General features: G+C 41.5%; 1 protein-coding gene across 2 annotated transcripts in view; it reads right to left on the minus strand.

Annotated features, from left to right (window-relative positions):
* Positions 1–5,490: 5,490 nt before the first annotated feature.
* Positions 5,491–18,017, minus strand: part of PPP1R21 (protein phosphatase 1 regulatory subunit 21) — a 56,780-nt gene continuing 44,253 nt past the window's right edge. For both annotated transcript variants that reach the window (XM_060026652.1, XM_060026653.1), the window contains exons 18-22: positions 13,082–13,114; positions 11,784–11,900; positions 9,582–9,680; positions 8,435–8,563; positions 5,491–6,168 (exon numbers count right to left, since the gene is read on the minus strand). In XM_060026652.1, the coding sequence (XP_059882635.1) occupies positions 6,139–6,168; positions 8,435–8,563; positions 9,582–9,680; positions 11,784–11,900; positions 13,082–13,114 (408 nt within the window). In that variant the 3' untranslated portion in view covers positions 5,491–6,138. The remainder of the gene's footprint in view (positions 6,169–8,434; positions 8,564–9,581; positions 9,681–11,783; positions 11,901–13,081; positions 13,115–18,017) is intronic.

Raw genomic sequence — 18,017 nt, forward strand, 5'->3', positions numbered from 1 at the left:
ATATTAATAGCTGAATCTCTACAAAAAGAGATGTGTGCTCTTCACACTTTTCCTCATTTTCCAATTTTCAACAAGAAGCATGCAGTATGTAATGAAGAAAAAGTTGGAAATGTCGTTTCAGTAAGTTCTGAGAATGCTGTCTTCTCCAGGAAGCAATGAATGACTAATTAAAAGCCCTTTTCTTTTTTTTTTTTCTTTTGCTTCTACGTGGACTTCAGCCAATTGAGTTCCCACTCTGTGCCTAGACTGAGAATTATCTCTCATTTTTCACTTTCCATGCTTTAAGAGGCCTAGACAGAATAGATGATTCTTTGAGAGGGCACTGCAATGGCACGTAGAGGCAAAGGACACCCACTGGAAAGGCTCGTGGAATGAGACAGAGTTATTTTAAGAGCAGGACACACTTGATGCCTGGGATGGTGAGGCAGGGAGATCCCAAGACAGCAGCAGTGCTGCTGGCCTAGAGACCAAGCAGGATAGCCTGGAGCAGATAGAAGGACTCTAGGAGAGACTTCTTTTTTTTTTTTCTTTGGCCATACCACACGGCTTGTGGGATCTTAGTTCCCCGACCAGGGATTGAACCCAGGGCCCCGGCATTGAGAGCACTGAGTCCTAACCACTGGACCACCAGGGAATTCCCTAGGAGAGACTTCTTGAAGAAGATAAATTTAGCTAAACACCCAACTGAATCTGACCACACTGAGACAAGAGTTATACACCTGGGAGAGAATTTAGGAATAAATTAGTGATAAGCACCATGGAAGACATAGATAGATAGATGATAGATAGAGAGACAGACAGACAGGCAATTATTTACTCCAGGGAAAACAAAGAGTTGTACAAGAAAGGAAAAATCATCATAGTACATTACATGACCCAGCTAACCAACAGCATTTAAATAATTATACTAAAGTATACATGCAATATCGGCCTAATCAAAATGTTGATGTTAACTAGTTTGAAGAGAAGACAGGAAAACAGAAAGCATGTACATGTATGTGAGTAGCAGGGAGAGGGAGGAAGATGAAACAGAGACAAATCCTCATCTTCCAACTGCGAAGTCAATTCATAATGCCTAACTGGAAAAGCAAAAGTAGCATGCAATTTGGAAATATGGAGACAGATACCAAAACAGTGAGTGAAAGTGCTTTTCTCTGGGGAGCGTGAAATGAGGGGGAGGAGCAGCAGACTTTGTTTTTCCTCATTTTTTCTTTGTAATAAGTTTTTTTTTTGTTTTTTGTGGTACACGGGCCTCTCACTGTTGTGGCCTCTCCCGTTGCGGAGCACAGGTTCTGGACGCGCAGGCTCAGTGGCCATGGCTCACAGGTGCAGCCGCTCTGCGGCATGTGGGATCTTCCCGGACGGGGGCACGAACCCGTGTCCCCCGCATCGGCAGGCGGACTCCCAACCACTGCGCCACCAGGGAACCCCTGTAATAGGTATTTTTAGAACAGCCTGACTCAAACTGAGTTTGTAACTTTGGTAAAAATACAGACATTTAATAAAAGATGTTACAGCCTCTATGTATTATTTCTCACTTGCTGCCTTGTCTGAGATAAGCCCAGGGCAGGATGGATGACACATGTCAGTTTGTAATTATGCATTTTCACGATCACTTTGTTGCCTCACTAGCAGACTATAAGCTCCCAAGGGCAGCCAGCATGTCTGTTTTGCCTATTGCAGTCTCATCAGCACTGAGCACTCAGCGGGCGCTCAACACGTACTTGTTGAGTGAATGATGAAATGGGTAAGGCAGATTTAGAAGTCAGCGCTCACCATCTTTACAAATGTATACATAACTGAAGTGTTTACAGGGGAAACGATCCAATGTCTGGGACCTGCTTTAAAATACTCCAGGAAAAGAAGAACTGTGGGGAAAAAAAGTGAAACAAGATTAACAAAATGTTCATAAGAAGTGATGGGGACATACGGGTTCATACTAGTCTCTAGTTTTGTGTAGGCTATAGAAAATTCCCTTAAGAAAAGAGAAATAACAATGAAGGTTGTACAGAAAGAGGATTATAAGGAAGGGGCAGCATCATGGCATAAATTTATTAAATTCAGAATTTGGTAGTTGGGAAGGTTTGTGTAACAGGGAACACATAAATAAAAATAAGGGTCAGACAGAGAAAACCATAATACAAAAAGACGCATGCACCCCAATGTTCATTGCAGCACTATTTACAATAGCCAGGTCTTGGAAGCAACCTAAATGCCCATCGTCAGAAGAATGGATAAAGAAGATGTGGTACATATATACAATGGAATATTACTCAGCCATAAAAAGGAATGAAATTGGGTCATTTGTCAAGACATGGATGGATCTAGAGACTGTCATACAGAGTAAGTCAGAAAAACAAATATTGTATATTAATGCATATATGTGGAACCTAGAAAAATGGTACAGATGAACCGGTTTGCAGGGCAGAAATAGAGACACAGATGTAGAGAACAAATGTATGGACACCAAGGGGGGAAAGTTGCGGGTGGCGGGTGGTGGTGGGATGAACTGGGAGATTGGGATTGACACGTATATACTGATGTGTATAAAATGGATGACTAATAAGAACCTGCTGTATAAAAAAATAACTAAAATAAAATTCAAGAAAATAAAAAGTAAGTGTCAGAGAAGAAAAAAATCATGTCAAAAGCAAACCTTGTACCCGGGCCATTAGCCCAAGAAGCTAAATAAATGCTGAAAGAAGGGGTAGGGATACTTAATGAAGACATGGGAAGGGAAAGTTGAATGAAGTATAGGAGTTACTGAGAACTTTAATATTTTATCCTCCAAATATATACCAACAGTGCCTGTAGGAATAGAACTGAATGCCCCTGATGTAAAAGGCTCGTACCACAGCAGTGAATAACCCATGCTCTGGAATCAGACTAGCCTGGATCTGAGTCCCGGCCCTACACGTACCAGCTGTGTGACTGTGGACACACTGCTGAGCCTCTCTAAGCCATAGTTTTCTGTCTATACAATGGGGACAGTAATAGCACCAATGAGATACAATTATTGGAGGTTCCAATGAAGTAAGTTCTGTCAAGTCTTACCCATGCCTGACTTAAGTAAATGGCTAACAAATGGTGGTCACTATATGCCTTGGCAAGAGATTCTGCCAAGAGAGTGAAGATCTTAGCAGTTAAGTTAAAAGGGGACAATTTTGTCAGGAAACGAACTGCACCCTCTACAGTCCTGCCCTGTCCCTCAGGGAACCCTAGGAAATCTCCCAGAGGCACTGACCCTTACAGAGTGGCCGAGCAGTCCACAAGTACAGCCTGCAGTTCTGTGGGACCAGCCACCAAGCAGGGTGATAAGGGTGCCTGGTCTGGGAGCTCTGGCAGCTCACGGCTGGTAGGAGATACAAGTCCCAGCCACCAAAGGCAAGAGGGACGCAACCCAAGATTCACATTTTCTCTGTAAATGTGAAAACAGGACAGGTCCACGTCTCAGGAGAAGTGAACTTAGAGAAACAGGCCCATGTCTCAGGAGAAGTGAAACTCTTCCTGACCCAGAGGTCTGAGGAGTTTCAGAAAGGCAGAGGGAGAGTACACTGGGTGCTTGGAGGAGAACGAGGAGAAAGCGAGCGATGGTCAGCGTACATGTCTCATTTGTACACGCTACAGCCAAATCGCGCCCAGTGGGCAATGACGGGCCACTGTGAAGGCCTTCTTTCCAACAGGGAAACAGCTCTGCAGAGATATGTTTCAGAAAGAGTCTGGTAAAAGGGGCGGGAGGTCTGGAGAACAGGTCCAGACAGTAGGGAGCCAGGACTTGATTTAAGGTATCCAATAAGGAGAGGTTAGAATGGAGAGATATGCAAAGGCAGGAAGATTCAGTAGGACAAGATAAGCAAATGAGACGTGCCAGGCGAGGAGCAATCCAAGGTGATTCCCAGGTGTTCAGCTAAGTCACAACCAGGTGGAAGCTAGCTCGACCCTCCCTCTCAGTCAGGTTTGTTCAGGTCAAAATCCTTGGCTTCACCTTTGACTCCTCTTTCTCTCACTCCACATTCCGCCCAGTCAACGTTCATTCAACAAATAAATGCTCACTGAATGCCAGGCAGTGTTCCAGGTACAGAGGAAGACGGCAGTGAACAAACTAGACCAAAACCCTGCCTTCGTGGAGCTGTATCTTCTAGAAGAAACAGGCAATAAATTGCCTGGAAACAGGCAATAAATAAGATAAATAAGAAAAGCATATGGTATGTTAGATTCTGATAAGTATTGGGTTGGCCAAAAAGTTCGTTCGGGCCTTTCCATAAAATGTTATGGAAAGACCCAAATGAACTTTTTGGCCAAACCAATATTAGGAGTAAAACAAGGCAGAGAAGAGTAATAGAAGTGTACAGGGGAAAGAGTTGCAATTTCAGCAATTCCTATCCACTCTCTTCAAAATACATCCAGAAATAGGCTTCACACAACTTCCACTACCACCAGCACGGTCCAGGTTACCATCATCTCTCAACAGCCTCCTGCTACTGCAGTAGCTTCCCAACTTGTCTGTCTGCTTCCGCCGTTGCTCCCCTACAATCTATTCTCAGCATAGCAGCTCACAATTCCACTAAAACATAAGCCAGATGAGGACACTCCTTCATCCCAAACTCTCCAAAGGAGGAAGAGAAATGGACCAGAAATTCCAAATGCAGCATCACAGAACACTGAAGGTCTAGCAGGCGCGGGAAACTCTAGGTTTACGGTGGAGCTAATCAGCACGGTGCTTGGGGGCTTAGGTGCAGCTGCAGTGAAAACAGCTGGTTCAGTTGATGGAGAATTAAAATGAGCAGGTCACAGAAAACGGAAAGGGCAAAGGGGCTAGGGACTCAAAGGGCCGGGAGGATGGGACTGAGCTGACTGACCCAGAGATCCCCGAGACAGGATTCAAACACTTTCATACTATGGGGACTGGGCACAACCACCAGAGTCTGCCTCTACAGTGGCCCAGAGGCCAAGGAGTTGGCCTTTATGTTGAGCACGGAGGGAAGCTGGTGATGAGCTCTCAGGTGAAACAGAATAAAGCATTTTTGGAGGGTGACTAGCAACTGCCTAGAGAAGAGGCTCAAAGGAGATGAAGCTACAGGCAGGGAGGTGAGGAAGAAGGGGTTTCAGGTCTGCGGACCTAGTCTGGGGACTTGGACCTGGAGTGAAATGGGCATGTGCAGGAAACTCAGAAGAAAGGAGCAATATATTTAGAGACTTGGGGAGGGAGGTGCTGGGAAAAATTTCACCCATGAAATACACACTGAAATGACACAATGTTTATGAAAGAAACCAAGAGGAGCCTGAAAGGGCTCAGGGTCCTTGCTTGAAGCATGGTTACAAGTACCTTGGGAGGTACTCAAAGCCTTATTAAAGGATTAACTATACAATTATTCCAATTTGGGGGATTAGAAAGATTATATCAAAATCAATTGGGATTTGGTAATTTTGTGAAGCTTACTTTAATAAGTTTTAGTTTCCTTCATCAGATTTTCATAGAGAGACTGAAAGTTTGATATAAGTACGAATTTATTGACATCAATTTCCTTAAGCTATTATTCCAACACAGAGAGGGTACTGAAGAGCTGAAGACAATGATAATAAACCCACAAGATCTGAAGTTTTCAAGGCCCACTCCCTCCAGAACAGACAGAGAGAGCAGGAGAGAGGGAGGGAGAGAGAGAGAGAATGAACAAGTCATCAAAAAGAATTGGAAACTGCTTTCAATTACAGTAAGAATTAATGACAGTTTGACAATTTAAGCATTTTATCCAGAAACACATACCTATTCCACAGATACCAAATTGATTACCATATCACTGAGTTTGAAAATATACAAAATATTTGTTGTTCTTACATACTGAAATTAAAGCCTAATTTTAAAAAGTGCACAGTAAAAACAGCATAAGGAAACCTACAATATCCATGGTATGTGTACTGTTTTCCGTTTCACTGTCAACATCAAATTCTGGATTTACCTTACTGGTTACAAATATATTTTAAATACTTCAAGGCCATTTACAACACTGACTACTTTACTAGGTCCAACAACACTCCAGCTTCCTGAAGGCGGCCAGCCCTGGACGTGGAGTCTCGGCCCCGCAGCTCCGCGCAGCAGTAGCAGCTCTGCAAAGAAGTCACCAACCAGCTCTCTGTAAACTATCGACTCTTGTTCTTTTTAGAATTCCCCTGTGCAAAGAAAAATGTCAACAATAAGAACGCCAACCTCTAGAAAAATCATTCACACAGTTTAGACACCAAGCTGTCTGGAAGCCATATTTCACTGTGGAAAACTTTAGCTTCCAAGAGGGAGAACAGCTGATAACCTTGCATCGCTAACTTTTGAACAGGAATCACAGAGCAGTTTGTTACTTTTAACTCTCCCCACTTTCTCCGTCCGTGAACCTTATTCCCCTGGGGTCTGAGGACAGGCAATAAAGAAAGAAAAGAAAGCTATCTTGGATTTATCAAACCTCAAATACTCATTTTGTTCCAAAGACAATGTAGTTTATGATTTCATAAAGCTGATAAAAACTTTTAGCCTGAACATGTTCCTTTACTGTTGAAATAAACACCTTTTAAAGGGTCTTAATAGGTACTAATTTTGAACATGTGCCAACTAACACCCCAATGGGAATGATTACTGTCAAGGGGAAGATCAGATACCAGTTGAGAACAAGTTAGAGAGAAGATGTCTTAACTTATTCCCAATTCCCTCACATATGGAGATTTGGACTTTCCAGTTTTATGTAACTTTTCTTCTTTCTGGAGAGGTTCAAATTCCTACATTTAACTATTACATATAAATACTTTTTTTCATTAAGTAGGAAATGATTGCAGAACACAAACATTAAGAGCAAGATCATAGCAAACAAATGGTTTCAGGACGTTTACTTGGCATCCAATGGAGGCCATGTCAACTCAGCCATAAGATGATGCCATAGCAATTTAAATGACTAATAACTGGGGGAGGTGTGCAAAATACAGGAACCACAGAATGATCAAAGAAAGGTTAACAACAGAAACTACAAAGTGAAGAAGGATCTCTAACTCAGTGTTTTATTAATGACAGATATTCTAAGGACTAGATTAAAAAGTTCTAAGAGGGCTTAAAACTTCCCTCACTTCTAAAGTGGCTGCAATACAATTACCTTTGGGACAATGAGCTTTGTTTGCTATACCCCACAATAACCCTTCTCAATTCAGAACCGAATGCCTTCTGCAGCTCTGAGGCCTGAAAACTTTCCCTATAATCACTGCTACTTTTTTTCAAATGTTAGGTGATAAAGCAGGCTTTCTCCTACTACTCCCACTAACACATGTGCTTTCTACATGAGTCGGCTATTGCCCTGATGGAATATCAAGAGGCCAAAAGGGTTAAAGGAGGCCCAACACTCCACCCTCTACCTCCAAGCTAAAGTTCCTGAAGCACAAGTAACTGGAGAACCCGAATCAGAACCACACTGGTGGTTACAATCATCACAAGATGTCCCAGAAAAGCATGACAGACATTCTCTGAAGAAGCCAGAGGCCAAACAATAACACAAAACTCCACTGAGAAGCAAAATTACGTAACGCAGATTCTAGTGCATTAACATGATACATTTTCCAAGGAGATACCAACTGAGTGGGATGCTGCTCTGTACCACCACTGGCAGATGCTAAAATGAAGCTATAGTTTGTTCATCTCTATGTCTTCCCCAGAGCCAGCACACGGCAGGAACTCAATACATGCCTGCTAGATCGGTAAGGGGCAGCAGTGGATTTCAAAGAGCACAGGCTGGAGACAGTAAATCCAAGCTGCTGGTGGCAGAGTATTGTCTGAGTTATCAAAATATGCCAAGCATCTGAGATGATGCATGAAACCAACTCTCTGGCCTCTTGAAGCTTACCTTTCATGATAAGAGTATATACATTATGATACAACAAAGAGACATGATACGTGGATATGCCCTTCAACACAAAAACATTACCAATATCTACTGACCCGAGCCTGGACAAGCAGAGGCTTTATGGGAAATGAAATCTATGAAGTTTTTGGAATTTAAAGGACAAGACAGTCCTAGGTTATATGAATATGTATGAGAATAAATTTGCTAAAGAAGGTTACTCTTCAACAGCACCATTTTAGATTCACATAGATAGAGTAATCCCCATCATAAACCCCCCAAGAATCCTCCTAACTAACAGAACAGTAGCAGAAATGCCCAAAATGCCAAAAATGCCAAAAAGCAACCGTCACAGTGTTAGGGCCTCAGAGGTTAGACCTCCTCTCAACTTACAACTCAATCAAACAATCTTCATTCTACTTTCAGATAAGAAGACAAGTGAAATGATTTATAAACACTTCAGATCTCTTAACCTTTTGTTTCTGAAACCACAGCAATGAAATACCTTGTATTAAATACATTAAATATTAAATATTACACTGCAGAGAGACCCCTTCCTCCCCTACCTTACTAGACATCTTTAGTGTGTCAATCTCTTCTCTCTGTTTAGATAGTGTCTCGTTCATGCTGCACAGGTGGTCGCTCATCATACTTAACTGATCCTCATAACTCCTCTTGGTAGTCGTCAGCTCATCCTAAATGGCCAGGGAAAAAAGAAAAGAGAAAGCAAAACCCCACTAGTCATACCACTCTAAAGCTTTTTTAATTTAGGAAAAAAATGTTTGAAAAGTAACCTATCAAGATGACCTATCTGATCAATTAATATGAAGGTTAAGCCACAGGCCTAACAAGAGAGCAAAGTTAAAAGAAACAGGGCAGAGGTTTTTCTCAGCCTTCAAAATATGTTCGGAATTTCTTTGCAAAAATAAAAAAGTTTCCTTCTGTGCCAGGTATAAAGATGTCACAAAAAAAACAAGAGTGCTATATGATCTTTCTCAATTCTCTTAGGTTTTCCTGAACCTTCGGTGAGGTGGGGAAGGTGATCTCTGGCATGTTCCCACTACCCCACACCTTGACGGCCCACCATCCTCTAGGCAGGGCCCTCCCTGGAAGAAGCACCTTCCTCTCTCTTTCCAGCTCTCGGGCTCTCTTTGACCTTTTAAAATCTAATCCTGTGCTCCTAGCTAATCTGATAAACGAATTTGAAACCAGGAGGAAGTGCATGAATTATTTCTTTGCCTGTATCACGTCTATATTTAATAGGGGCTTTCTGGAAGCTAGGCTTTAAAACAAAGCAGTGAGTAAGGAGGAAAATTTTGCAGCCCTACCTTTCAGTTTACATCAGTTTTATGAAACAGTAAAGGGAAGGAACAGAGTCACATGAACAGAACAAGCCTCCCGCCCACCATGACAAGGACTAACTGGAAGGAGGAGAAAAAAGAAGGGCTTTGGGTAAATAAGTACTATTCAAAGAAATGCTGACTACAAAACTACTTACAATTAAAATAAAGTCAGAGCAATAAATAATACAACTACTTCTTGCCTGACATAAATGAGATGTTACTTTAAAATGAGTTAGAAATAAAATGGTTAGAAAAATGTTATGTCTAGAGGTTAAATGCCACCATTTGAGAAAGGAAATGCTGATTCTTTTGGCCCAAGAACTTTCAATGAAAAAAACATACCAACACTGCTTAGGTAGCATGAACTCACCTGAAGTCTGCTGTTGTTCTGACTGGCTGCTTTCATCTCTTCTGCCAGTGCCTCTTTAGACTTTTCAGCCAAGGCCAGTCTTTTAGAGAGTGCTCGGCACTGTTAAATCAGAAAACATTCAATTATCCCAGGGACCATTTCCCCAAACCAAATTTACCTCAGGGAAGGTTACTAGAAAACAATCCCCCAAACCGAAAGTACTTCCTCCCTTCCTTCCACAAATATCTACTGAATATCTACAGGCCTTGTACCACACACTGGAGCACACAAAAGAAAGATGTGGTCCTCACTCTCATCATTTTAATAAGGGAAAAAAAGTCTACTAACCCAAGCTCATCGCTGTTTTTTCCTAGCTCTAGCCTGATGACCAGTGGCTACAAAACCACCAGAAGTTTCTACATTTACCCAGGATTCATTCACACCCACACTGGATGAGAAGGGAAGTGGCATCATGCAATATGAATCCTAAGATACTTTTCTTGTGTTTTAAGTCCTTTATTGGAGACCGTATCACAGAAACAATAAAAGCTTTGCAGCCCCACTCAACAGATGGGAAAAAAAAGTGAGTGCAGGACTTCAAAGATCCCGCTTGCTTTCTTTGGGGATTCTAACCAAGGCTATCCAGAGACAGAGTACATCAAGAAGCAAAAAGAAAAATTCTATTTCATACTACTGTTCAAAGAGGGCGTGCCATTAAAAGGATCACTAAATTTTCTGATAAACCATGAGATTGACAAGGAGGATCTGTTCAGACATGTTCGAATGTTATGTCAACATCAGACGCTCAGACCGACCATTCCAGTAAAGTAGTACAGAGGGTTGCCGCTTCCTGTTTACAGACAAGGAAAAACTAGAACAATTTAAAAATTCTTGTGTCACAATTGTGCTGAAAGAATTTACTAAGATAAGCAAATCTCTTGGAAATAAGGCAGCCTCAGAAATTCCCCGGTTACTCATTTCACTCCTCACAAGAGAATTTCAGGAAAGTTCAGCCAACCGAATCAACCACCCTCCTTTAACCGCACATCTACCGGTGTGCTTAGCACTGAACCTGAAAAAGAGGGAAAGAGTTTTGCAAAGCACGGGTCCTCATGAGGATGACAATCAAGTCTAAGAGAGTAATTCAGAAGGCAGTTAGGGATCCAAACCAGGCCACCATGATGTGCTGCGTGCACTGAGTGGCTGGGATGGTAAGCACTGCAGCAGTTCTATGGTGAGTCGTCCAGCTTGCCGTCCTCCCCGTTTTCTACAGCTCAACAGCCATCACTACTGATCATCTTATCAAACAGGTATGCATCACTAAGCTAGGCACATCATTTATTTCAGCAGGAGGAAAGAAGCAAAGCCCCCCTCCACTCCTAGCAACTGGATTCCTATCAACTCTTCTCTGTCTCTGTAAAACAGGAGAAAATCACAAAGTCGCATCCCAATGAAGGGTGTTGTCTTTCCTTTGTCAATTTCCTTAACAGTTTAAAGCATTATAATTCTCCGTCTAACATCTATAACTAACCTTTTAATAAAAAGTTTCCCATCAAAGACCTTACAGGTATTCTTATATATTGAGCGACATCCATTCTATCTTATCATTTGTTTCTCACTCTTTGATATTTGTAATTTCTTCCTTCATTTTCTCCCCTTCTTATCAATGAATTTGTATAATTTTATTATCTTGCATAGTGTTTTTCTAATCCTCTTAAGGAAATGAATTATTTGGTGAGGGAAGAAGAAAATGTAACAAAAAGAAAGATTCCGTATTTTTTAAAGGTTGAAAGAGGTTACATTTTGCATTTTATCATTTACAAAAACTGATTTCCACAAGTTGTCATTAGAAACTAGAGAGTATTTAAAAAAAAAAAAAAAAGAACCAGGCATACTTTGCTTTGAATTTCCCTAAACGAAAATTCCTTGACCTATGAATGTTACCTGCCTATAACTCTCTAAAACAAGATTATAATTATAATCTATAATTATAATGCTCCAAAACATGCTACATAACCATAAGAAAGGCTACCTGTTATATTCACTGCAATTAAGATTTTTGGTTGGTATGTGGACCAATCTCAACGAACTCTAACCAAATCCATATTGCAGACACACAGACTCTGACCTCTCTCCTCTAGTGAACAGCAGGAGGCCAGGACAGTGACCTAATTCCTGAAGGGGTTAGAAGAATCCACCTGATCCAATTAACTCTCCACTCACCTCAGCATAAAAATGCACTGACTTGCTATCAGCCAGCTGCAGCTGAGACGTCAGTTCCACTATCCTTGCCATGTAGTGATTTCTAATTAAGTCTTCCCGAGATTCCACATCTGGAGCCTAAACAGAGCACACATAACTCAATAAATAAATGCCAATGGAATGAAGCAGTTCTGAGAGAGAGAGGGAAAAAAAAAAATTAATATCACTTTAGCAAAAAAAAAAAAAAAAAAAGACATTTCCTACATTTTCCTTTGAAATTTGATGGGAAATCCTAGTTTTCCCACCCCTCGGAGAAACTTCAGACAGCACAGGTAAATATATATGGCAAATTTCTTTTATTCAGCACCCTGCCTACCTCACAATGAAGCTGAGGCTTCAAGAGAACAAAGCAGCAGTGAAGTCTTGGGAGGCCCACCACCCATGGGGCCATGTCTCTCCACTCAGTTTTTACTTGCCACACACCTAACTTTCAAAATCTCAATCTGTCTGACTCCTATGTCCTCCTCTAACTGGAAGAGAACAGGTGAAAGGGGAGCATTTATTGGAACTCCTAAAAATCTGAACATTCTTTTTTCCCCCAAATTATCTTAAAAAAGCTCTTATACTCTTAAACATACTAACAAATTAAACTATTTCTATAATGAACAATTTATGGCCCTTGTCCCAGACTAGATTTCTACTAGTTACTCTAGCAATGACACACCACTCAGTTTAGTTTAAAAATATATGCAGAAGTTCAAGGTTACCTAAAGTATAAGGCTAATAAGGAAATCAAAGAATTTACTTGAACTATATTTACCAGTTTACCATACTGACTGGAAAGCTGAGTGACTTCAGTGTTCTTTTAATGGTTATTTGTGAGCTTGTAATATCTGTAATATTTCAAAATCTTGTAGTATTTCAAAACTAAAATGTGCAAACCTATCTGACAAGCCAAATCTGACCTGGGTTCAGTCACTTGAGGGCTGAAAAGAACTACCAAGCCCACTGATGGTCAAGGCCCTGAAAAGCCCCGCTTTGCCAGCTGGCCCACTGGGAGGGTAATGGCTCGCAGCCTCCTGCCACATGCCAGCGAGCTTGTCAAACTGCCAAGTCAAGTCATTCAAGGAGGCAATTACAGACAGGCTGTAATTTATTGGTGACAGTTAAAACTGACCCAGAGAGAAAAGCAACATGGATCCACATTTGCTAGAATTGTCAGAAACGCAATTAGATGAAGCTGACTTTTGCCGGATTTTGTCAACAAACATGTGGCAAGATGTTTACTAACAAACAACATGATGTTAAGCACACATTACCTCACTGTCAGACGTCCTGGTTAAAATCCCAATCTAGAACATAAGGGAAAAAAGCTTTAGAACAGACTGCTTACACTTCAAACGCAATAGCTTAAACACTTGTAATGTTTTTCTCTTCTCAGTTCACACTGTTTCAAAGCACACTTGTGGGAATTCCCTGGCAGTCCAGTGGTTAGGACTCAGCTTTCACTGCTGTGTGCCTGGGGTTCGATCCCTGGTTGGGGAACTAAGATCCCACAGGCTACATGGCATGGCCAAAAAAGTAAAATAAAAAAATAAAAATAAAATAAGCAACATTTAAAAAAAATAAAACAAAATGAACAAACAAAACAACAACAGCAACAAAAAACCAAGCACACTAGCAGTGGAGTTCTAGACGATTACCCTCAAATCAATCATCTTTCAACACAAAGAAGCTGGACCTACAGATAAGTAACCACAGTCATGATTTCTGTCATGAGGCAGTAGTGGATAGTGACCATCACTATTTCCTCTGTCAGAATGCTGTTAGCCGTTTTCACTGAAACCCAACAAACTGTCTGGGAAGAGAGAGAGGAAGAACAGTTTTTAACTCCTCTTGTCATTGCTACGCTTATTTCCAAAGCAGTGGCCAAGGAGACCTAAAGACAGTTTCATGGCGACCATAATAACGAAACATTCCAAACGCAAAACACAAATAGCAAACTCTCCGGTGGAAAGGTCAAAAGGATAAAGAAGAAATATCATTATGACATTAATAAGTATTAACTTCAGATTTAAACTAATGAAAAAGTATATGTATTATAGACATACTGAAGTGCTGCCAGGTTTTTTAAAGCTTGCTTTTGTGGATTCAGAGTTCAAAACCAGATAGTAGTCATGGTTCTTGAATTCATTTTATTGTTCAAAGTGGAAGGGCATGTGCTTGGGCTCAGTAAGTTAAGGAAACTATTGGAAACTCAGTTTTGATGGATTCTGTTAATCAGAGATGATACCCAACAAACAGTTTTCATGGATTCTAAATAATATTCTCAAGAGTACTACTCTGAACTGTGAGCAGTATATGAATGTTATGCCCACCTAGCTGTAAAAGGATCTTTTTTATAAGATCTTTTTTTATAGAGGAGCCATAATTTTCTACACACTAAAGCAGGAACAGCAATTAGTCTTTCTGTGAAAAACCGTTTACAGTAACACACTCATCATTTTAATTTTATACATTCAAATATGAGTACATTTGGCAAAATAAATCACAAGCATGGGATCTACCCCTTATCCCCTTTACTCCTGGGTTATGGTTTGAGAATGTGGTACAGCAAACAGTCCTGAAAAGGAATGGAATCATATAACTTCAAGAAAAAGTTGCGAAATTCATAATTTCAACATTTTCTCATATGCCACTGATGAGAGTTTAAACTAATACAGTCCTTTGAGAAAATAATTTGGCAGTAGAGATCAAGGAACTTAAAAACATTCATGCCTTTTGACCCAATAACTCTAACCCTGAGAATATACCCCAAAGAAATCATCTGGATGCAGACAGAATCTTATGCATAAAAATGAGATGTTATTTAAAATAATAAAAATTATAACCAATGTCATAGGTAAACTAAGGTATATTCTATATAGAATACTATGGAATCAATAAGTTTACATAGAGTTTCTAATAACAGGATGTTTGTTTATTAATGTTATGCTAAAAGATTTTAAATTTTATATAGTATAACGTCAACCAAGTATGAAATTATGTAAAAAAAATGTTAACAGTGGTTGTTGGGTATTCAGGAAAATGTCAACATTTTTTTCTTCTTTTACTCTTCTGTATTTTAAAATTATCTACAACGTACATGTATTGTTTTTATACTTGAAATACATATATTTTAAAATTCTGTGAATTTAAGCAGTGCTTTTTTTTTTTTTTTTTTTTTTTTGCGGTACGCGGGCCTCTCACTGTTGTGGCCTCTCCCGTTGCGGAGCACAGGCTCCAGACGTGCAGGCTCAGCGGCCATGGCTCACGGGCCCAGCCGCTCTGCGGCATGTGGGATCTTCCCGGACCGGGGCACGAACCCGTGTTGCCTGCATCGGCAGGTGGACTCTCAACCACTGCGCCACCAGGGAAGCCCTAAGCAGTGCATTTTAATTTCAGCAAAAAAAAATGAAAACTTGTAGTTTTCTGTGCTTTTTCTTTCTTGAGGTTACTGTTATTTTTTTTTTTGGCTGCGTTGTGTCGTCTTTGCTGTGCATGGGCTTTCTCCAGTTGCGGCAAGCGGGGCTACTCTTCATTGTGGTGGCTTCTCTTGTTGCGGAGCACGGGCTCTAGGTATGTGGGCCTCAGTAGTTGTGGCTCGCGGGCTCTAGAGCACAGGCTCAGTAGTTGTGGTGCATGGGCTTAGCTGCTCCATGGCATGTGGGATCTTCCCGGACCAGGGATCGAACCTGTGACCCCTGCATTGTCAGGCAGATTCTTTGTGTGTGTGTGTGTGTGTGTGTGTGTGTGTGTGTGTGTGTGTGTGTTTGTGGTACGCGGGCCTCTCACTGTTGTGGCCTCTCCCGCTGCGGAGCACAGGCTCTGGACGCGCAGGCTCAGCGGCCACGGCTCACGGGCCCAGCCGCTCCGCGGCATGTGGGATCTTCCCGGACCGGGGCACGAACCCGTGTCCCCTGCATTGGCAGGCGGGCTCTCAACCACTGCGCCACCAGGGAAGCCCGGCAGGCAGATTCTTAACCACTGCACCACCAGAGAAGTCCCTATCTTTTATTACAATAATTAACAGGGGGCTGAATGTTCAAATTACAGTCCTAGATATGTTAATTAAACAGAATAAACATTTAACTTTTGCAATGCTATAGGGTTAGAAATAAGAAGTTTCTATCTGATGTAACTTTTTCAGCCCCAAAGTGCTTGAACCAAAGGAATCTTCTGGGGACTTTTGAGTTTCCTTTGTTAGTCAATTAACTTTAAAATGGGCATAGACTTTGTACCAACACCCAAGAGGAAGACAACAGAAGGAGACACACACACTCAGTTCACTTAACTTCACTTAAGGCAGGATGGGAGGTTGCGGGGGGTGGGGTGATAAAAAGAAAGGCTGAAAAGGAAACATCAGGGAAGGCAAAAAAAAAAAAAGCCTCCCTTTTTCTCTCTATTGTCTCCAGGTTATTTTCGGCAGGAATCTGCCACGTGCAGGAGAGAAAGTGAATTATGTGGGGAGACCCTTCTCTCAGCCTGAAATAGTCTTCTCCTGCCTTGGCCTCCTGCTCATTTATGAAACACACCCATGTTACCTCCTTTGGGATGCCCTCCCCAAGCCCTCCAGGCGACTTCTCTGTCATCTCCCAGCACTCTGGACAGATGTCTATCCAGGCTCTCATTCCATTAGACTGAAAGCAACCAACGGATGGGAATAGATTCACCATATAGACTAGACTGTGAAAAATGCAAGGAGGCCAACCAGGTCTTGGTTCTCTGATCCTGACTGTCAAAGACAATGCCCAAAACTGGGGTTCATGGAAAATGTGGCAACTCAACTGTACCTTAATGATGGGAAGAGTTTTGAATTCAAGAGAGTCGAGGAGTTGGAAGGCAAAGTATTTGAGTATGTAGGTGACAGGAGTTCTGAATAAATAGGCATCCAGGCAAAAGAAACAGCTTGAACAATACAGGGAAGCAAAAACACAAAAAACATTATCAGGAAAGAAAGCTCGGTTTGAGTTTGTACAGGGAAATGCTGAAGAAAGGTAGTTTGGAATAGGTGTTCACAGACCTTGAATGCCAAACTAATGAGTGGACTATACCCTATAGATAATGGGGAGCCACTAAAAGTCTAGAAGCAATAGAGTGCATAATCAGTAACACACTCTACGAAAATTACTCTGCTAGCACCTTATGAAGTGGGTGGGAGGAAAGAGATCCTTAACAGATGCAGACAGAAATAGCACACACGTGCTAACCAGACAGACAACTTTAAGTTATAGCAACTTCCAAACTCACCAAACCCAAATAAAGTCATCATCACTCACAGACCAATAGTGTTTGGTACTAAAGGTTTCCCATGTCCCTGGAAATCTTTCTCACTTGCATATGTAAGAATAGTGTGCTCTCCTTTGAAAATGTTCAAATAAAAAGACAGTCCTCAACTTTCAGCAACTGATATTAATGACTCAAATACACCAGTGTTGCCAACTTCCAGTACTTCAGAAAGGCAAGCCATAAACAAATACGTTTGTCCGCTGATCTATTTTCTGACACCCATCAGAGCACAAGGCCAGATTACCAGGTGTGTGACTTCAGATGAGTTACTCTACCTCTCTGTCCACCAGTTTCCTCATCTATAAAATGAAGATATGATAGTACCTGCAATCTCATAGGATCTGTGTGAGGACTGACTGAGTTAACACACTGAAAAGTCCTTAGAACCGTGGCTGGCATATGATTACTGCAATTACTATCACTGTCATCAGTGCCCTCCCTGGTCTGGTCCCATAGTTACTCCCTGACAGCACCAATTACTGTTAGTGCAAATGGGAGAAAACGGAAGGAGCAGATGCAGGGAAGCAGGGAGAGAAGACAGGAGAAAGAAGAAATCAGACCCAATGGAGAAGAGTCTGACCTGATCAATAAACAGACTCTGAAGGGAAGTCCAAAGATGAGTGCTGGAAGTGCTGCACTTCCCCAGATGGTACCTGAACTGATGTCAGGATTCTGCTCTGTTTGCTAAATGTTCTTCTAGGCAGTCACCTGCCCCTGTCAGAGGCAACGTGCAACACCTGTGGCTGAGACTCAGCCTTGCCATCAGGGGTCACACAGGACCATCCAGTGAGCATAGCAGCCATTCAAACCACTGCTCTGAGAAGTCTGCTTTACGTTTTTTACTTTTCTAAAACATTTTCATTCTTTTTTCCTCCCCTACATTTTATTATGAAAATTTTCAAACATATAGAAAAGTTGGAGAAAAAA

Source organism: Delphinus delphis, chromosome 12 (genome assembly GCF_949987515.2).
Source record: "Delphinus delphis chromosome 12, mDelDel1.2, whole genome shotgun sequence".
NCBI lineage: Eukaryota > Metazoa > Chordata > Mammalia > Artiodactyla > Delphinidae > Delphinus > Delphinus delphis.